Genomic DNA, 19,808 nt, shown 5'->3' on the forward strand with positions numbered 1-19,808 from the left:
GTTTCATGGATCTGGGACCCGGTTCCCTTTGAGTTTCAGGAATGTGGGACTCGGTTCCTGGTGAGTTTCATGGATGTGGGACCCGGTTCCCGTTGAGTTTCAGGGATGTGGGACCCGGTTCCCGTTGAGTTTCAGGGATGTGGGACCCGGTTCCCGGTGAGTTTCAGGGATGTGGGACCCGGTTCCCGTTGAGTTTCAGGGATCTGGGACCCGGTTCTCGGTGAGTTTCAGGGATCTGGGACCCGGTTCCCGTTGAGTTTCAGGGATGTGGGACCCAGTTCCCGGTGAGTTTCAGGGATGTGGGACCCGGTTCCCGGTGAGTTTCAGGGATGTGGGACCCGGTTCCCGTTGAGTTTCAGGGATGTGGGACCCGGTTCCCGTTGAGTTTCATGGATCTGGGACCCGGTTCCCGTTGAGTTTCAGGAATGTGGGACCCGGTTCCCGGTGAGTTTCATGGATCTGGGACCCGGTTCCCTTTGAGTTTCAGGAATGTGGGACTCGGTTCCTGGTGAGTTTCATGGATGTGGGACCCGGTTCCCGTTGAGTTTCAGGGATGTGGGACCCGGTTCCCGTTGAGTTTCAGGGATGTGGGACCCGGTTCCCGGTGAGTTTCAGGGATGTGGGACCCGGTTCCCGTTGAGTTTCAGGGATGTGGGACCCGGTTCTCGGTGAGTTTCAGGGATCTGGGACCCGGTTCTCGTTGAGTTTCAGGGATGTGGGACCCGGTTCCCGGTGAGTTTCAGGGATGTGGGGCCCGGTTCCCGTTGAGTTTCAGGGATGTGGGACCCGGTTCCCGGTGAGTTTCAGGGATGTGGGACCCGGTTCCCGGTGAGTTTCAGGGATCTGGGACCCGGTTCCCGTTGAGTTTCATGGATGTGGGACCCGGTTCCCGTTGAGTTTCAGGAATGTGGGACTCGGTTCCTGGTGAGTTTCAGGAATGTGGGACCCGGTTCCCGGTGAGTTTCATGGATCTGGGACCCGGTTCCCGTTGAGTTTCAGGAATGTGGGACTCGGTTCCTGGTGAGTTTCAGGGATCTGTGACCCGGTTCCCGTTGAGTTTCAGGAATGTGGGACCCGGTTCCCGGTGAGTTTCATGGATGTGGGACCCGGTTCCCGTTGAGTTTCAGGGATGTGGGACCCGATTCCCGGTGAGTTTCAGGGATCTGGGACCCGGTTCCCGTTGAGTTTCAGGGATGTGGGACCCGATTCCCGGTGAGTTTCAGGGATGTGGGACCCGGTTCCCGTTGAGTTTCAGGGATCTGGGACCCGGTTCTCGGTGAGTTTCAGGGATCTGGGACCCGGTTCCCGGTGAGTTTCAGGAATGTGGGGCCCGGTTCCCGTTGAGTTTCAGGGATCTGGGACCCAGTTCCCGGTGAGTTTCAGGGATCTGGGACCCAGTTCCCGGTGAGTTTCATGGATGTGGGACCCGGTTCCCGTTGAGTTTCAGGGATGTGGGACCCGATTCCCGGTGAGTTTCAGGGATGTGGGACCCGGTTCCCGTTGAGTTTCAGGGATGTGGGACCCGGTTCCCGTTGAGTTTCAGGGATGTGGGACCCGATTCCCGGTGAGTTTCAGGGATCTGGGACCCGGTTCTCGGTGAGTTTCAGGGATCTGGGACCCGGTTCCCGGTGAGTTTCAGGGATGTGGGACCCGGTTCCCGGTGAGTTTCAGGGATGTGGGACCCGGTTCCCGTTGAGTTTCAGGAATGTGGGACCCGGTTCCCGTTGAGTTTCAGGGATCTGGGACCCGGTTCTCGGTGAGTTTCAGGGATGTGGGACCCGGTTCCCGTTGAGTTTCAGGGATGTGGGACCCGGTTCCCGGTGAGTTTCATGGATGTGAGACCCGGTTCCCGGTGAGTTTCAGGGATGTGGGACCCGGTTCCCGTTGAGTTTCAGGGATGTGGGACCCGATTCCCGGTGAGTTTCAGGGATGTGGGACCCGGTTCCCGTTGAGTTTCAGGGATGTGGGACCCGGTTCCCGGTGAGTTTCATGGATGTGGGACCCGGTTCCCGTTGAGTTTCAGGGATGTGGGACCCGGTTCCCGTTGAGTTTCAGGGATGTGGGACCCGGTTCCCGGTGAGTTTCAGGCTTTAGATGGGATATTTTTTTGTTTATCCAGGAGGGTTTAATGGATCAATATGTGGAGGAGGGAAATGAGCCTGGCCAGCTGATTGACCTTTCACCGGGTGAGCAGTGAGGGAACAGTGATCACAACTCCTTCACTTTCAGTCTAGCTATAGATAAGGGTAGGATTGGTCCTTGCAGTTGAATTTAAATTGAGGTAGGGCATATCATGAGGGCATTAGGCAGGAACTAAGAAGCATTAATTGGGAACACCTTTTCTCTGGCAAGTCCACATCAGACATGTGGAGAGTGTTTAAAGACCAGCTGCACAGAGTACAGGATAGGTGTGTAGTCACGGTTTTTAGTCAAGAAGAAAAAAGGAAGAGCATGTAAAGCTTCTGAAATTAGAATCAAATGAAGAACATGAGTTTAAAGAAACCAAAAAATAAAAGAAAGGGCGGCTTTGGGGTTCTAATGTTTAACTGTCATTCATTCTTTGGGCAAAGAATGTGAGGATGTGTATTGTATACGTTTCTCTGATATTGATTGGAACTATTGAACTAAAGAAGGGAATTAGGAGAGCCTGGACGAGGCTGTGAGAAGTCCTTGGCAAGTAGGGGGAAGGTGAATCCCGAGGCATCTGTACAGACATCAAGATTAAGAGGATTACTAGGGAGAGGGTGGGGCCACTCAGGGAGAAAGGGGGAACATTTGCTTGGACGCAGAGAAAGTAGGGGAGGTACCTAATGAGTACTTTGCTTCAGTATTTACCAAGGAAATGATATGGAGGACCAGGAGAAGAATGCTAAGTTGTGTATAAATATGTTAGGGCGTTTAGGGATCAAGGAGGAGGAAGTGTTGGGCCTCCAAATGAGTATTAGGTGGGTAAGTCTCCAGGACCTGATGGGATTTACCTCAGGTTATTGAAGGAGGCAAGAGACGAGATTGCTGGGCCCTTGACCAGTATTTTTGTGTCCTCTCTGGCCACAGGCGAGGTCCCAGTGAGTGGTCAATGTTGTACTTCTATTTAAGAAGGGAACAAGGGAAAATCCTGTGAACAATAGACCAACAAGTTTCACTTCAGTTGTAGGAAAATTGCTGGAGAAAATTCTTAGGAATATGATATATGAGCATTTTGGAAACTCATGGCCTTATTAGGAAGAGCTTTGTGCAGGTCAGGTTGTGTGTTACCAACTTGATTTTTTGACAAGGTGATGAGAGTGATCGATGAGGGTAGGACAGTGGATGTTGTTCGCATGGATTTTCATAAGGCATTTGACAAAGTCCCTCATGCATGGCTAATCCAGAAGATTAAGATTAAGAACAGGGATCTGTTCTGCGACCTCTGCTATTTGTGACCTGGGTGAAAATGCAGATGCGTGGGTTAGTAAATTTGTGGGTGATACCAAGATTGGTGAAGTTGTAGAAAACTGGCAAAGAATACACCACAATATAGATCAGTTACAGATATGGGCAGAGAAATGGCAGATGGAGTTTAACCCAAATAAATGTGTGTTACACCTCGGTGGGACAAATGCAAGGAAACAGTGCACTTTAAGGGCAAGATCCTTAACAGTGTTGCTGAGCAGAGAGATCTTGGAATCCAAGTTCATAGCTCCATGAAAGCAGCTACACAGGCCAATAGGGGAGTTAAGAAGGCTTATGTAATGCTAGTTTTTATTAGTCGAGGCATTAAGTTCAAAAGTCAAGAGATTATGTTGCAACTTTATAAAACTCTCATTAGGCCACATCCAGAGCATTGCATACGTTTCTGGTTGCTCCACTATAGAAAGAATGATGAGGCCTTGGCGAGTTTACCACATGCTGTTTGGTTTACAGGGCATGTGCTAGCATGAGAGGCTGGATAATCTTGTGTTATTTTCTCTGGAGTGCCGGAGCCTGAGGGGAGATCTGATAGAGGTTTACAAGATTATAAGAGGCATAGATAGAGTGGACAGAGAGTATCTTTTTTTCCCAGGGTTGAGAATGTCTAATACCAGAGGGCATGCATTGAGGGTGAGAGAGGGTAGATTCATTTGGGATGTGAGGGTGAAGTGTTTTACTCAGAGAGTGCTGGATGCCCGGTATGGTGTTAGAGGCAAGTACATTAGAGGTTTTTAAGGGATGTTTAGGTAGGCAGATTAATGTGAGGAAGATGGAGGGATATGGACACTGTGTACGTAGGAGGGATTAGTGTTTGGGTATCTTTGATTTGGTTTTCAGCTGGTTCTGCACAACATTGTGGGCTGAAGGGCCTGTTCTGCTGCTGTACTGTTTTATGTTCTACATGTGTGGCCAGAAGCTGAAGTGTCCGATTTCCATGGGATGGGGGCAGAGAGCAGATTATCAGAGTTTTATGTTTGAATCCACTTACCAGGGAATGTTTTCTCCCCCACTGGCCTCATATCCAAGAGGATGCATTCTGATCAGAGGGTGGTAATCATTAGAATTCTCTCCCCAACAATGGCCAAGGCTAAGAGCGATGGTCAGTGGGGGTGGGGGCAGATTCAATAGTTCCTTGTGTCCACATGGGGTTTACCCACCAGAATGGGGAACTAATTCTGCTGATCAGAGGTTCCAGGAGCAACGCCTTGACACGGAAGGATCGTGCCCCTATTTTTTGTGAGCTAAGAGGGAGTGTTACACAACAGCATCAAGTCTAAAGGCCTCTTAACGTATCTCAAGGGACCACGTTGTCTGTGGGGGAATTAACTCCCCTTGTGCACCTTTGGAAAGTGGAAAGCAATTCTTGAGGGTGTTTCATTGGTGGCCACAGTGCAGTAAGTCTGCACAAGAGTAAATGTGCTGGATGGTGTCTGTAGGTAGATGTTTACTGACCCTTTAATCCCGTGTGCTTTTCATCACCTTGTGGACAGCACTGAGCATCTTCGGCCCGTAACGTTGTGCCAAACCTTTAACCTACTCCAAGATCACTCTAACCCTTCCCTCCCCCATGGCCCTCCATTTTCTCTATCATCCATGTGTCTATCAAAGAGTCTCTTAAATGTCCCTAGTGTATCTGCCTCTACCCCCAGCCCTGGTAGTGTGTTCTACGCACCCACCAGTCTGTGTAAAAAAACACTCTGACATTACCCCTATACTTCCCTCCAGTCATCTTGAAATTATACCCTCTCGTATTAGCCACTTCTCTATTGGAGGCTGTGGCAGGCAGTGTAGAGGCAGATATATCAGAAGCTTTTAAGAAACTCTTAGAATGAACATGAATGAAAGAAAATGTGGGGGGTGCTACATGGGAGGGAAGGGTTAAAAGGGTGGCACAGCTTTGTGGGCCGAAGGGCCTGTAATATGCTGTAGTGTTCTATGTTCTATGATACCAGGACCTGAAATTCCATCCTGAAGACTTGAAACTTCCCATATCCCCAACCGGCTTTCTCAGTGCTGGTTAGAGAGCGAGAGTGTCTGCCCTTTGATCCCCAGCAGTTCACTGGGTCAACTGATGCCCTTATCATTGAGGGGAGGCATTCTCACCTCTGGAGTCCGGCACTCAGGGCCCTGCTTGGAACCGGGGCTTTGGAAGCCAGTGGTTCTGGCAAAGTTCAAAATGGGCACAAATGTGTAGGTACAGTAATGACAGCAGGAAAATCCAGCCCGAGGCATTGTCTCAGAGCAGCAGCTGGGAGGTTGTCCAACCCAGTCCTGGGATGCAAAGACAAAGCTGACTTTATTGTCATACAGACATATCCATGTATGCACAGGTCCAAAACTAAGTTACAGCAACATCTCGGGTACGTGGCATCAGATAAGCAGCATTCACAGGAAATACATACAAATTATACCACACTTTTACAAGACAACAATTCAAACATAAGAAACCCATTTAAGTACAAAGTGATCTGTATCAAACTGTGGTGATTAGGGCTGTGCTGGTGGGTTTAAAAACTAAATGTTTGAAGGGAAGTAGCTGTTCTTGAACCTGGTGATGTGGGACTTCTGGGGCTGCAAGAAGATGGCTTGGCCCAGATAGTGCGGGTGGTGCCTTCTTGAGGCTGTGCCTCCTGTAGATATGACCGATACCGGGCACAAAGAGTCCACTGCTCTCACCACACCTTCCTGGGCACTCCAATCGTCGAAGCAGACCTATGCATCCAGTCAGGACACTTTCAGCAGAACATCTGTAGAGGTTCATCAGTGACAAGGTGAACATCCCATGGAGGTCATGCCTTCTTCGTGACTGCATCTGTGCGCTGGGCCCAGGAAGATTTAATACAAAACGGTGCTCAGCCATTCCTTGATATCACATGGAGTGAACTGGCTGAAGAGTAGAGATTTTAGCTCTAAAATTAAATGTCTCTTCAGATGTGACATTTGAGGTAAATCGAAACACCACATGCGCCAATCTCACACAGTGAACCTGAACTTTAACACAGGTGGTACAGCAGGGATATCACCACTTCACACGTCACAAGTCTAGCTCCATGACTATTTTTGAAATGCACAAGGGTCGTACTGGATGCAGGATAGACCTCCCCATCAGATTCTCCAAACCACAGCCTTTCAAACAGAGTAAAACTTCCCTCACACACTCCTGGAGTCAGACACAGAGTGAAGCTCCCTCCACACCGTCCCATCACACACTCCCGGGGTCAGACACAGTGAAACTCCCTCCACACCGTCCCATCACACACTCCCGGGGTCAGACACAGAGTGAAGCTCCCTCTACACTGTCCCATCACACACTCCCAGGGTCAGACACAGAGTGAAGCTCCCTCTACACCGTCCCATCACACACTCCCGGGGTCAGACACACAGTGAAGCTCCCCCTACACTGTCCCATCACACACTCCCGGGGTCAGACACAGAGTGAATCTCCCTCCACACTGTCCCATCACACACTCCCGGGGTCAGACACAGAGTGAATCTCCCTCTACACCGTCCCATCAAACACTCCTGGGGTCAGACACAGAGTGAAGCTCCCTCTACACTGTCCCATCACACACTCCCGGGGTCAGACACAGAGTGAAGCTCCCTCTACACCGTCCCATCACACACTCCCGGGGTCAGACACACAGTGAAGCTCCCCCTACACTGTCCCATCTCACACTCCCGGGGTCAGACACAGAATGAAGCTCTCTCCACACCGTCCCATCACACACTCCCAGGGTCAGACACAGAGTGAAACTCCCTCCACACCGTCCCATCACACACTCCCAGAATCAGACACAGAGTGAAGCGCACTCCACACTGTCCCATCACACACTCCCGGGGTCAGACACAGAGTGAAACTCCCTCTACACTGTCCCATCACACACTCCCGGGATCAGACACAGAGTGAAGCGCACTCTATACCCATCAGGCATTCGTGGGGTAGAGAACAAGTTGGATACAGTCACCTCCCTGCCACCTGAAGGTAACGAGCAGGTTTGAGGAGATTTTCTCCTCAATGGAAGGCCAATGAAATGTAACTAAGCTGGTTCACCATCACTCTTAGCCACGTACATTTGCTTCCACTGACCCTTCCCCAGTTCTTAGAATCCTTAGTCCATTTATAGCAATCAGGAGATGAGAAACTATTCACAGTCGGCGGAAGTGACTGACGGCCGGACCAGGTAGGTGCTCTCATTCCTTGCTCCCTGATGCCGTCTTACATCACCTCACCCCTTGGTTTTGGACATAATCGTTGCACCGACCAAACAGTTCGGCAAGATCTTTCGGACACGGTGCAGACTCGGCCTGAACGCCATCCTCACATCACCACGCATCTCCTGGCCGGCTCCTGCTCCACATCCGCCTGTCGACGCGCCTTCTCTGTTTTAAAAGGGAATGCAAGTGGGGATAAGAAAAGGCTCTCAGACAAGGGAAATATTCCAGACCTGATAGAGATGGATGAGGTTGATCACGGATGTTGCATCCCAGCTGGCTATGATTAGTCAAATGGTTCAATTCTCACTCTTCACAGACATCCACAAAACATAAACCCCATAAGCGCCCCCCTCCTCTCCTAACCACAAGCAGCAGTAAAAGCATCGACTTCCCCCACCGAATGCAAATGCAAACGAACCCCGTAGAGACCATGATCTCCCCCCACCCCCACCCTGACTCGAAGACCAACTTCCTCTCACCCTCCATCGAGAGAGAGGGAGAGGGGGATCACTCGAGGACAGAGACCTTCTTCCAACAGCGGCGCACACTGCCTGTCATACGCAATCCAGGGCAGGACGACATGGTGCCCTTCTAGCTCTCCACAGAGCTAATATGGCAGAGATTGATACAGTTTGGCACAAGCAAACAGAAGTTCACAAAGTTATCATGGTCACAGATCGAGAGGATATTTGGAACATTTAGTCCAGGGTAGTTGTATCAAATGGAGTCACAGGGCATGGGAACAGGCCCTTCAGCTGAACTGATCCATGCTGACCAAGATTCACACCCAAGCAAGTCCCAATTGCTCCTGTTTGGCCCATGTAGAGGGAATAGCTTTAACCTCACAGTTATACGGGGAAAGGCCTACACAGAGAGACAGACAGACAGATAGGACTACACAGGGAATGGGGAGACAGACACATTGATAGACTACACAGGGAATGGGGAGACAGACACATTGATAGACTACACAGGGAATGGGGAGACAGACACATTGATAGACAACACAGGGAATGGGGAGACAGACAGACTGATAGACTACACAGGGAATGGGGAGACAGACACATTGATAGACTACACAGGGAATGGGGAGACAGACACATTGACAGACTACACAGGGAATGGGGAGACAGACATTGATAGACTACACAGGGAATGGGGAGACAGACATTGATAGACTACACAGGGAATGGGGAGACAGACATTGATAGACTACACAGGGAATGGGGAGACAGACAGATTGATAGACTACACAGGGAATGGGGAGACAGACATATTGATAAGACTACACAGGGAATGGGGAGACAGACACATTGACAGACTACACAGCGAATGGGGAGACAGACACATTGATAGACTACACAGGGAATGGGGAGACAGACACATTGATAGACTACACAGCGAATGGGGAGACAGACACATTGATAGACTACACAGGGAATAGGGAGACAGACACATTGATAGACTACACAGGGAATGGGGAGACAGACATTGATAGACTACACAGGGAATAGGGAGACAGACACATTGATAGACTACACAGGGAATGGGGAGACAGACACATTGATAGACTACACAGGGAATGGGGAGACAGACACATTGATAGACTACACAGGGAATGGGGAGACAGACACATTGATAGACTACACAGGGAATGGGGAGACAGACACATTGATAGACTACACAGCGAATGGGGAGACAGACACATTGATAGACTACACAGGGAATGGGGAGACAGACACATTGATAGACTACACAGCGAATGGGGAGACAGACATTGATAGACTACACAGGGAATAGGGAGACAGACACATTGATAGACTACACAGGGAATGGGGAGACAGACATTGATAGACTACACAGGGAATGGGGAGACAGACATATTGATAAGACTACACAGGGAATGGGGAGACAGACACATTGATAGACTACACAGGGAATAGGGAGACAGACACATTGATAGACTACACAGGGAATGGGGAGACAGACACATTGATAGACTACACAGGGAATAGGGAGACAGACACATTGATAGACTACACAGGGAATGGGGAGACAGACACATTGACAGACTACACAGGGAATGGGGAGACAGACACATTGATAGACTACACAGGGAATGGGGAGACAGACACATTGATAGACTACACAGGGAATGGGGAGACAGACACATTGATAGACTACACAGGGAATGGGGAGACAGACACATTGATAGACTACACAGGGAATGGGGAGACAGACACATTGATAGACTACACAGGGAATGGGGAGACAGACACATTGATAGACTACACAGCGAATGGGGAGACAGACAGACTGATAGACTACACAGGGAATGGGGAGACAGACACATTGATAGACTACACAGGGAATGGGGAGACAGACAGACTGATAGACTACACAGGGAATGGGGAGACAGACACATTGATAGACTACACAGGGAATGGGGAGACAGACACATTGATAGACTACACAGGGAATGGGGAGACAGACATTGATAGACTACACAGGGAATAGGGAGACAGACACATTGATAGACTACACAGGGAATGGGGAGACAGACACATTGATAGACTACACAGGGAATGGGGAGACAGACACATTGATAGACTACACAGGGAATGGGGAGACAGACACATTGATAGACTACACAGGGAATGGGGAGACAGACACATTGATAGACTACACAGCGAATGGGGAGACAGACACATTGATAGACTACACAGGGAATGGGGAGACAGACACATTGATAGACTACACAGGGAATGGGGAGACAGACACATTGATAGACTACACAGGGAATGGGGAGACAGACACATTGATAGACTACACAGGGAATGGGGAGACAGACACATTGATAGACTACACAGGGAATGGGGAGACAGACACATTGACAGACTACACAGGGAATGGGGAGACAGACACATTGATAGACTACACAGGGAATGGGGAGACAGACACATTGATAGACTACACAGGGAATGGGGAGACAGACACATTGATAGACTACACAGGGAATGGGGAGACAGACACATTGATAGACTACACAGGGAATGGGGAGACAGACACATTGATAGACTACACAGGGAATGGGGAGACAGACACATTGATAGACTACACAGGGAATGGGGAGACAGACACATTGATAGACTACACAGGGAATGGGGAGACAGACACATTGACAGACTACACAGGGAATGGGGAGACAGACACATTGATAGACTACACAGGGAATGGGGAGACAGACACATTGATAGACTACACAGGGAATGGGGAGACAGACACATTGATAGACTACACAGGGAATGGGGAGACAGACACATTGATAGACTACACAGGGAATGGGGAGACAGACACATTGATAGACTACACAGGGAATGGGGAGACAGACACATTGATAGACTACACAGCGAATGGGGAGACAGACAGACTGATAGACTACACAGGGAATGGGGAGACAGACACATTGATAGACTACACAGGGAATGGGGAGACAGACAGACTGATAGACTACACAGGGAATGGGGAGACAGACACATTGATAGACTACACAGGGAATGGGGAGACAGACACATTGATAGACTACACAGGGAATGGGGAGACAGACATTGATAGACTACACAGGGAATAGGGAGACAGACACATTGATAGACTACACAGGGAATGGGGAGACAGACACATTGATAGACTACACAGGGAATGGGGAGACAGACATTGATAGACTACACAGGGAATAGGGAGACAGACACATTGATAGACTACACAGGGAATGGGGAGACAGACACATTGATAGACTACACAGGGAATGGGGAGACAGACACATTGATAGACTACACAGGGAATGGGGAGACAGACACATTGATAGACTACACAGGGAATGGGGAGACAGACACATTGATAGACTACACAGGGAATGGGGAGACAGACACATTGACAGACTACACAGCGAATGGGGAGACAGACAGACTGATAGACTACACAGGGAATGGGGAGACAGACATTGATAGACTACACAGGGAATAGGGAGACAGACACATTGATAGACTACACAGGGAATGGGGAGACAGACACATTGATAGACTACACAGGGAATGGGGAGACAGACAGACTGATAGACTACACAGGGAATGGGGAGACAGACATTGATAGACTACACAGGGAATAGGGAGACAGACACATTGATAGACTACACAGGGAATGGGGAGACAGACACATTGATAGACTACACAGGGAATGGGGAGACAGACACATTGACAGACTACACAGGGAATGGGGAGACAGACAGACTGATAGACTACACAGGGAATGGGGAGACAGACACATTGATAGACTACACAGGGAATGGGGAGACAGTCACATTGATAGACTACACAGCGAATGGGGAGACAGACAGACTGATAGACTACACAGGGAATGGGGAGACAGACATTGATAGACTACACAGGGAATAGGGAGACAGACACATTGATAGACTACACAGGGAATGGGGAGACAGACACATTGATAGACTACACAGGGAATGGGGAGACAGACACATTGATAGACTACACAGGGAATGGGGAGACAGACATTGATAGACTACACAGGGAATGGGGAGACAGACATTGATAGACTAAACAGGGAATGGGGAGACAGACAGATTGATAGACTACACAGGGAATGGGGACATATGGATCACAGGCAGGCAAAAGGGATTTACTGTGGATGAATTTGGCATCGTGTTCGGCACAAATTGGGTGAGCTGAAGGGCTTGTTCATTTTCGCTCTCCCAGTCCAGGCTAAGTTCACCTGCCAGGTCAGTCCTTCCAATCTCCACCAGGCCCTCGTACAGCTCCTTGATTGGGTGCTTGCCCAGGCTGCTGATGCCATGAAGCCAGATGAGTAGCATCCGATACCCATGCTCCTTGTAGCTGTCACTCCCTTGGAAACAAAGAATGGATGAGATGAGTAACTCCTCTCACCTTTAATGAAGAATGTGTCACTGTCATGAGCGGCTGGCACGCGAGACTTCAGCAGAAGTTTCTCGACCGCAAACATCGACTCTCCATTTCTGTCCACAGACGCTGCCTGACCCACTGAACTGCTTCCACAGCTTCCATTTTGATTGCTGCTAGGAACCATTGCCCCAACGCTGCCCCGCTTTCGCCGCATAATCCTTATCTCCCTTTCCAACCTCGGACCTAAAAATCTCTGCCTTAAATACTCCCAACACGTAGCTTCCACAGGCATTTGTGGTGATGAATTCCAGATTCACCACCCTCTGGAAGAAGAAATTCTTCCTCATCTCTGTTCAAAGGAACATCTTGTATTCTGAGGCTGAGCCCTCTGATCCTAGACTCCCCCACTATAGGAAACATCCTCTCCACATCCACTCTATCCATGCCCTCTGGTCCTAGACTCCCCTCTATAGGAAACTTCCTCTCCACATCCACTCTATCCGTGCCCTCTGGTCCTAGACTCCCCTCTATAGGAAACTTCCTCTCCACATCCACTCTATCCGTGCCCTCTGGTCCTAGACTCCCCTCTATAGGAAACTTCCTCTCCACATCCACTCTATCCGTGCCCTCTGGTCCTAGACTCCCCCACTATAGGAAACATCCTCTCCACATCCACTCTATCCATGCCCTCTGGTCCTAGACTCCCCCACTATAGGAAACATCCTCTCCACATCCACTCTATCTGTGTCTTCTGGTCCCAGACTCCCCCACTATAGGAAACATCCTCTCCACATCCACTCTATCTGTGCCCTCTGGTCCTAGACTCCCCCACTATAGGAAACAACCTCTCTACATCCTCTCTATCTGTGCCCTCTGGTCCTAGACTCCCCCACTATAGGAAACATTCTCTCCACATCCACTCCATCTGTGCCCTCTGGTCCTAGACTCCCTCTCTATAGGAAATATCCTTTCCATATCTGCTCTTCCCAGGCCTTTCTAAATTCAGAATTTTTCAATGAGATTCCCCCTCATCCCTCTGAACTCCATCAAGTACAGGCCTACAGACATAAAATGTTAAGTTTTTCATTCTTGTGAACTTCCTCTAGAACCAGCACATTCTTCCTTAGTTTCAGGGCACAAGGCTGCTGACAACACTCCAAATGTTGTCTGACCAGCATCTTAGATAGCCTTATAATAAACATGCGAAGTTCTGCAGATGCTGGAAATCCAAAGCAACACACACAAAATGCTGGAGGTATTTACCTCACCCTTACCCCCATCTACATTCTGCAAGGGTCTGTAATTCCCTTGTCCGTTTGTCCCTCCCAGCATTTATCACTGCTAGCAGTCTAAGTACTACACCTGTCCGTCCACCTCCTCCCAAGCCTCCATTCAGGGCAGCAAACAGTCCTTCCAGGTGAGGCAACACTTCACCTGTAGATCCACTGAGGTCATCCTATTGTGTCCGATGCTCCTGATGCGGCCTCCTCTACATTGGTGAGACCCGTCTTAAATTGGGGGACCGTTTCGTAGAGCATCTCCGCTCCATCCACCAAAAGCGTAACTTCTCGGTGGCCAAACATTTAATTCCGATTCCCATTCCCGTCCCGACATGTTGGTCCATGATCTCCTCTTGTGCCAAGATGAGGCCACCCTGAGGAAAACCTTATGTTCAGTCTGGTAGCCTCCAACCTAGTGGCATGAGTATTGATTTCTCCATCCAGTGAAAACATCTTTTCCCTCCCCCTCCCCTCTTCTTCTATTGCCCACTCTGGCCCCTACCTCTTCTCACCTGCCTATCACCTCCCCTTGGGTCCCCTCCTCCTAATGCCCTCCCTTCCTTCCCAGCCCTTTGTCCATTCTACCCACCTGGCTTCACCTATCACCTTCTAGCCATCCTCCTTCCCCTCCCCCACTGTTTTATTCTGGCATCTCCCCACCCCCCCCCCCCCGTCCTTTCCAGTCCCGAAGCCCGAAACATCACCTGTTCATTCATTTCCCTAGATGCTGCCTGAGCTGCTGAGTTCCTCCAGCGTTCTGTGTGAGTTATCTTATCAAGCCTTGGCTTTACATCCTGGCTTCCACATTCCAATCCTCTCAAAATGGATGCTGGCATTACATTTGCCCTCCTTACACCTGCTCAGCCTGCAAGGTGACCTTTAAGGAATCCTGCACGAGGACTCCCAAGTCCCTTTGTACCTCTGATTTCAAATGTTCTTATTTTACTTTATTTTTGTTTTAATGACGCAGAGCAGAACAGGCCCTTCCTCCCCTACGAGCCACATCGCCCAGCAGCCCAGACTAATCACAGGACAATTTACAATGACCAATTAACCTGCTAACCGGCAACATAGGAAGAACCTGGAGCACCCGGAGGAAACCCACATGTTCAGAGACAAGACGTACAAACACCTTACAGATAACACCAGAGTTGAACTCTGAACTCCGACACCCTGAGCTTTAACAGCATCACGCTAACCGCTACACTACCATGACGCCCTATGACAGCATAGCAGTTAACGCGACAGTTCCCCAGTGAGAAAGCTCACCGCTCTGCCTCCTCAGCACTGACCTGCTCAGAATCACTGCCTACATCAATCTCCCTCCAACCCAGGAATCAACTTTCTCCTACTGTCTCAAACGCAACACCTGCCTCCTCAAACATACGTAGAAAGGGAGCCCATGGGCATAGAACAATCCCACTCCCCCACGAATGTGCTCTATTCTCCACACTTCCCCATCAATTCCACCCCTCCCTCGAGATTCTACCCCTCATCCACCAACTCGGGGAAATTAACCCATCAACCATGCATGTTGTTGGGATGTGGGAGGAGACTGGGGAACTTGTGGTCACGAGGAAAAACGTACAAACTTAAAACTCATGTACAAGGCAGTCTGTCCCCGTCAGTATCTGAATTCTGGTCTCACTATTGGGGAGAGTGGGCAATTAACCCACTGAACCTGGATGTGGAAGGAAACTGGAGAACCTGGAGTTCTCTCGTGTTTACACACACACACACTCACTTCATCAGGACTGGAAAGGAAGGGGTAAGATGCCAGAGTAAAAGGTTAGGGGGTGGTGACAGAAGCCAGGTGAGTGGGGAGGGGGGGATGGAGAAGCTGGCAGGTGATAGCTGGAACAGGTGAAGGGCTGGAGAGGAAGGAATCTGAGAGGAGAGGAGAGTGGCCCTGGCAGAAAGAGGAGGAAAAGCACTAGGAGGATGTGATGGGCAAGTGAGGAGAAGAGGTCAGAGGCCAGAGTGGAATAAAGGGGAAGAAAGAAGAGGGAGGGGGCAAATTACTAGAAGGAGAAACCAATGTTCATGCCATCAGGTTGGAGGCTGCCCAGACAGATTATATGGTGTTGCTCCTCCAACCTGAGTGTGGCCTCATCATGGCAGAAGAGGAGGCCATGGACTGATATGTCGAAACGGGAATGGGGATAGGAATCAAAATGATTGGCCACTGAGAAATCCCACTCTTTGCGGTTTCCAGGACTGCTGTCGAGCGATCGATGCCGACCACAGCAGAGTTCCATTCCCCACCCCTCGGAGTTTCCGCCGCTCTCCCCGTCCCTCACCTGTCCACTGGCTTTCCAGTGCCTGGATGTGCTTTGCTGAGAAGCCCCAGTGCTGGGCCAGCTTCTTCCAGTCTCCCGGCTTCTGGTGCCTGGTGGCCAGAGTCCAGAGCACAGATCGCACCCGAGTCAGGTCCTTCACGTGTCTGAAGGTCAGGTCCAGCTCCTCTGTCTGTCCATTAGCACCCTGGGGGGAAGGAGGGAGATATCGGACGTAGGGGACTGGCAGCAGGAGCTGGGCTCACAACGCTTTACCCCCATCCCCTCTCCCCTACCGCCAGTCACAGTCTCCAGAGATGAGGCTCTCCAACCGCTGTATCCGATGGAGCCCTCTCCCCCACCTTCCCAGTGAGATTGGAGAGGGCTCCCCTGGTCCTCATCCTTCACCAATCCGACACGTTGTCACAGTTACAATGGGGTCCCACCACTGACCACATCTCCCCCTCTCCCAGCCCCTCCCCTTGCTGCTTTCCACAGGATCCATTCTCTCCTTGACCACCTTGGGAGGCTAAGGGACTCTGGCGTGCCCCCACTGTCTGTGCACCACAGAAAGCACCCTGTCTGGTTACATCACGGCTCGGTACGGCAACCGCTCTGACCATGATCTCAAGGAAGTGCAGAGAGGTGTGGACACAGCTCAGCACGTCACAGAAACCAGCCTCCTCTCCATGGACTCTGACCACACATCTCACTGCCTCAGTAAAGCCCCCACCCACCCCGAACGATCCCTCTTCTCCCCCCTCCCACCGGACAGAAGACAAAAAAGCCTGAAAGCACCTGCCCCCAGGGTCAAGGACAGCTTCTCTCCCGCTGTTTTAAGCCGATTGACCAGTTCCCTAGTGTGATAAGATGGACTCTTGACCTCACAATCTACCTCACTGTGGCAATTTCACCTTATCATCGGTCCGTACTGCGCTCGCTCTGTAAGTGTTACTCTTTATTCTGTTATCGTTTTCACTTGTCCTACCGATGCGATGACATGATTGGTACGGATGGTTTGCAGAACAAAGTTTTCACTCTACCTTACCCAATTCAATTTATCCTCCCCAACTCACCTCTCCCCCTCTCCAGGCAGCTTCCCCTACAACCATAAGAGGCGTGAAACCTGCCCCCCTACTTATCCTCCATTCGGGTTCACCAGCACCTCCTCGAACCTGGTCCATCTCGCCCGCTGCTCCCGCTGTGGCACCAGGCACAAACCGGGCAGCACAGCACTGCTGGCTCGCAGGACTCCCTCCCGCAGGCAGGGACTGACCACTGGGAGGCAACATGGAGCAACGGGAGAGAGCACTGTGGGCAATGAGGAGGGAGTGCCGCCTCTCAGGAGGGGTAGTGAGGAGGGAGTGTCGCCCTGCAGGAGGGGTGGTGAGGAGGGAGATCTCACCCTGCAGGAGGGGTGGTGAGGAGGGAGTGTCTCCCTGCAGGAGGGGTGGTGAGGAGGGAGATCTCGCGCTGCAGGAGGGGTGGTGAGGAGGGAGATCTCACCCTGCAGGAGGGGTGGTGAGGAGGGAGATCTCACTCTGCAGGAGGGGTGGTGAGGAGGGAGTTCTCGCACTACAGGAGGGGTAGTGTGAAGAGAGATCTCACCCTGCAGGAGGGGTGGTGAGGAGGGAGTGTCACCCTGCAGGAGGGGTGGTGAGGAGGGAGATCTCACGCTGCAGGAGGGGTGGTGAGGAGGGAGTGTCACCCTGCAGGAGGGGTGGTGAGGAGGGAGATCTCACGCTGCAGGAGGGGTGGTGAGGAGGGAGTGTCTCCCTGCAGGAGGGGTGGTGAGGAGGGAGATCTCGCGCTGCAGGAGGGGTGGTGAGGAGGGAGATCTCACCCTGCAGGAGGGGTGGTGAGGAGGGAGATCTCACTCTGCAGGAGGGGTGGTGAGGAGGGAGATCTCGCGCTACAGGAGGGGTAGTGTGAAGAGAGATCTCACCCTGCAGGAGGGGTGGTGAGGAGGGAGTGTCACCCTGCAGGAGGGGTGGTGAGGAGGGAGATCTCACGCTGCAGGAGGGGTGGTGAGGAGGGAGTGTCACCCTGCAGGAGGGGTGGTGAGGAGGGAGATCTCAAGCTCCAGGAGGGGTATTGAGGAGGGAGATCTCACGCTGCAGGAGGGGTGGTGAGGAGGGAGATCTCACGCTGCAGGAGGGGTAGTGTGAAGAGAGATCTCACCCTGCAGGAGGGGTGTTGAGGAGGGAGTGTCACCCTGCAGGAGGGGTGGTGAGGAGGGAGATCTCACGCTGCAGGAGGGGTGGTGAGGAGGGAGTGTCACCCTGCAGGAGGGGTGGTGAGGAGGGAAATCTCACGCTGCAGGAGGGGTATTGAGGAGGGAGTGTCACCCTGCAGGAGGGGTGGTGAGGAGGGAGATCTCACGCTGCAGGAGGGGTGGTGAGGAGGGAGTGTCACCCTGCAGGAGGGGTGTTGAGGAGGGAGTGTCACCCTGCAGGAGGGGTGGTGAGGAGGGAGATCTCACCCTGCAGGAGGGGTGGTGAGGAGGGAGATCTCATCCTGCAGGAGGGGTGGTGAGGAGGGAGTGTCACGCTGCAGGAGGGGTGTTGAGGAGGGAGTGTCACCCTGCAGGAGGGGTATTGAGGAGGGAGTGTCGCCCTGCAGGAGGGGTGGTGAGGAGGGAGTGTCACCCTGCAGGAGGGGTATTGAGGAGGGAGTGTCACCCTGCAGGAGGTGTGGTGAGATCTCGCGCTACAGGAGGGGTGTTGAGGAGGGAGATCTTGCGCTGCAGGAGAGGTGTTGAGGAGGGAGTGTCACCCTGCAGGAGGGGCGGTGAGGAGGGAGATCTCGCGCTACAGGAGGGGTAGTGTGGAGAGAGATCTCACGCTGCAGGAGGGGTATTGAGGAGGGAGTGTCACCCTGCAGGAGGGGTGGTGAGGAGGGAGATCTCGCGCTACAGGAGGGGTAGTGTGGAGAGAGATCTCACGCTGCAGGAGGGGTGTTGAGGAGGGAGTGTCACCCTGCAGGAGGGGTGATGAGGAGGGAGATCTCGTTACCCTCCATGTGAGCAGATGTTTCTCTGGCAAGATCTCCTCTGCCCCCTTCCCTCATTCCACTGTGGGATTGTCCTGCCCGTACTGCACCTCCACCCCCAGCCCCTACTCACCAGAGCTCGGGTGTGGAATCTCTCAGCTTTGATGATCATGTCAGCCAGGGCAGCGTGCTGACTGCGGACAGCCCGGTCGAGCGCCGTGTGCCCCTGCTGTTGGGCGACACACCACACACGGTCACTGGGCACAGAGGCAGCATACACTGACAGTGGAAGTGTTTCTCCCCCCATACCCCCAACCCCCCCCCCCCCCCACTTCAGCCCAGTGTCCAACACCTTTACCAGGTAAGAGTGATGGGTCTCACTGCTTTCCATCTCCCACCCCCAGCATGGTAACTGGAAACAGGTCAGGAAGAAGGAAGTGAGACAGTGACTGTGTGTGTGTGTGTGTGTGTGTGTGTGTGTGTGTGTGTGTGTGTGTGTGTGTGTGTGTGTGTGTGTGTGTGTGTGTGTGTGTGTGTGTGTGTGTGTGTGTGTGTGTGTTCTGTGTTTCTGTGTGAGAGTGTATGTGGCTGTATCCGGCGGTGGGGTTGGGGGTGGTGGGTGGTGCACCTTGTCCCAACAAGCTGGAAAATAGCAGCCA

The 19,808-nt window shown here is 51.6% G+C and overlaps 1 protein-coding gene across 3 annotated transcripts in view; it reads right to left on the reverse strand.

The window, feature by feature from the left end:
* Positions 1-5,667: 5,667 nt before the first annotated feature.
* The window catches only part of LOC140735730 (ankyrin repeat and death domain-containing protein 1A-like), a 103,832-nt gene continuing 89,691 nt past the window's right edge, over positions 5,668-19,808 (reverse strand). The window contains exons 12-15 of one of the 3 annotated variants that reach the window (XM_073061155.1): positions 19,283-19,378; positions 16,183-16,366; positions 12,454-12,585; positions 5,668-7,830 (exon numbers count right to left, since the gene is read on the reverse strand). In XM_073061155.1, the coding sequence (XP_072917256.1) occupies positions 7,769-7,830; positions 12,454-12,585; positions 16,183-16,366; positions 19,283-19,378 (474 nt within the window). In that variant the 3' untranslated portion in view covers positions 5,668-7,768. Of the gene's footprint in view, positions 7,831-12,239; positions 12,586-16,182; positions 16,367-19,282; positions 19,379-19,808 lie in introns of those variants that run through there. The other 2 variants (XM_073061154.1, XM_073061156.1) reach the window with 2 other exon arrangements.

The sequence above is a fragment of the Hemitrygon akajei genome, chromosome 11 (assembly GCF_048418815.1).
Source record: "Hemitrygon akajei chromosome 11, sHemAka1.3, whole genome shotgun sequence".
Classification (NCBI taxonomy): Eukaryota; Metazoa; Chordata; class Chondrichthyes; order Myliobatiformes; family Dasyatidae; genus Hemitrygon; species Hemitrygon akajei.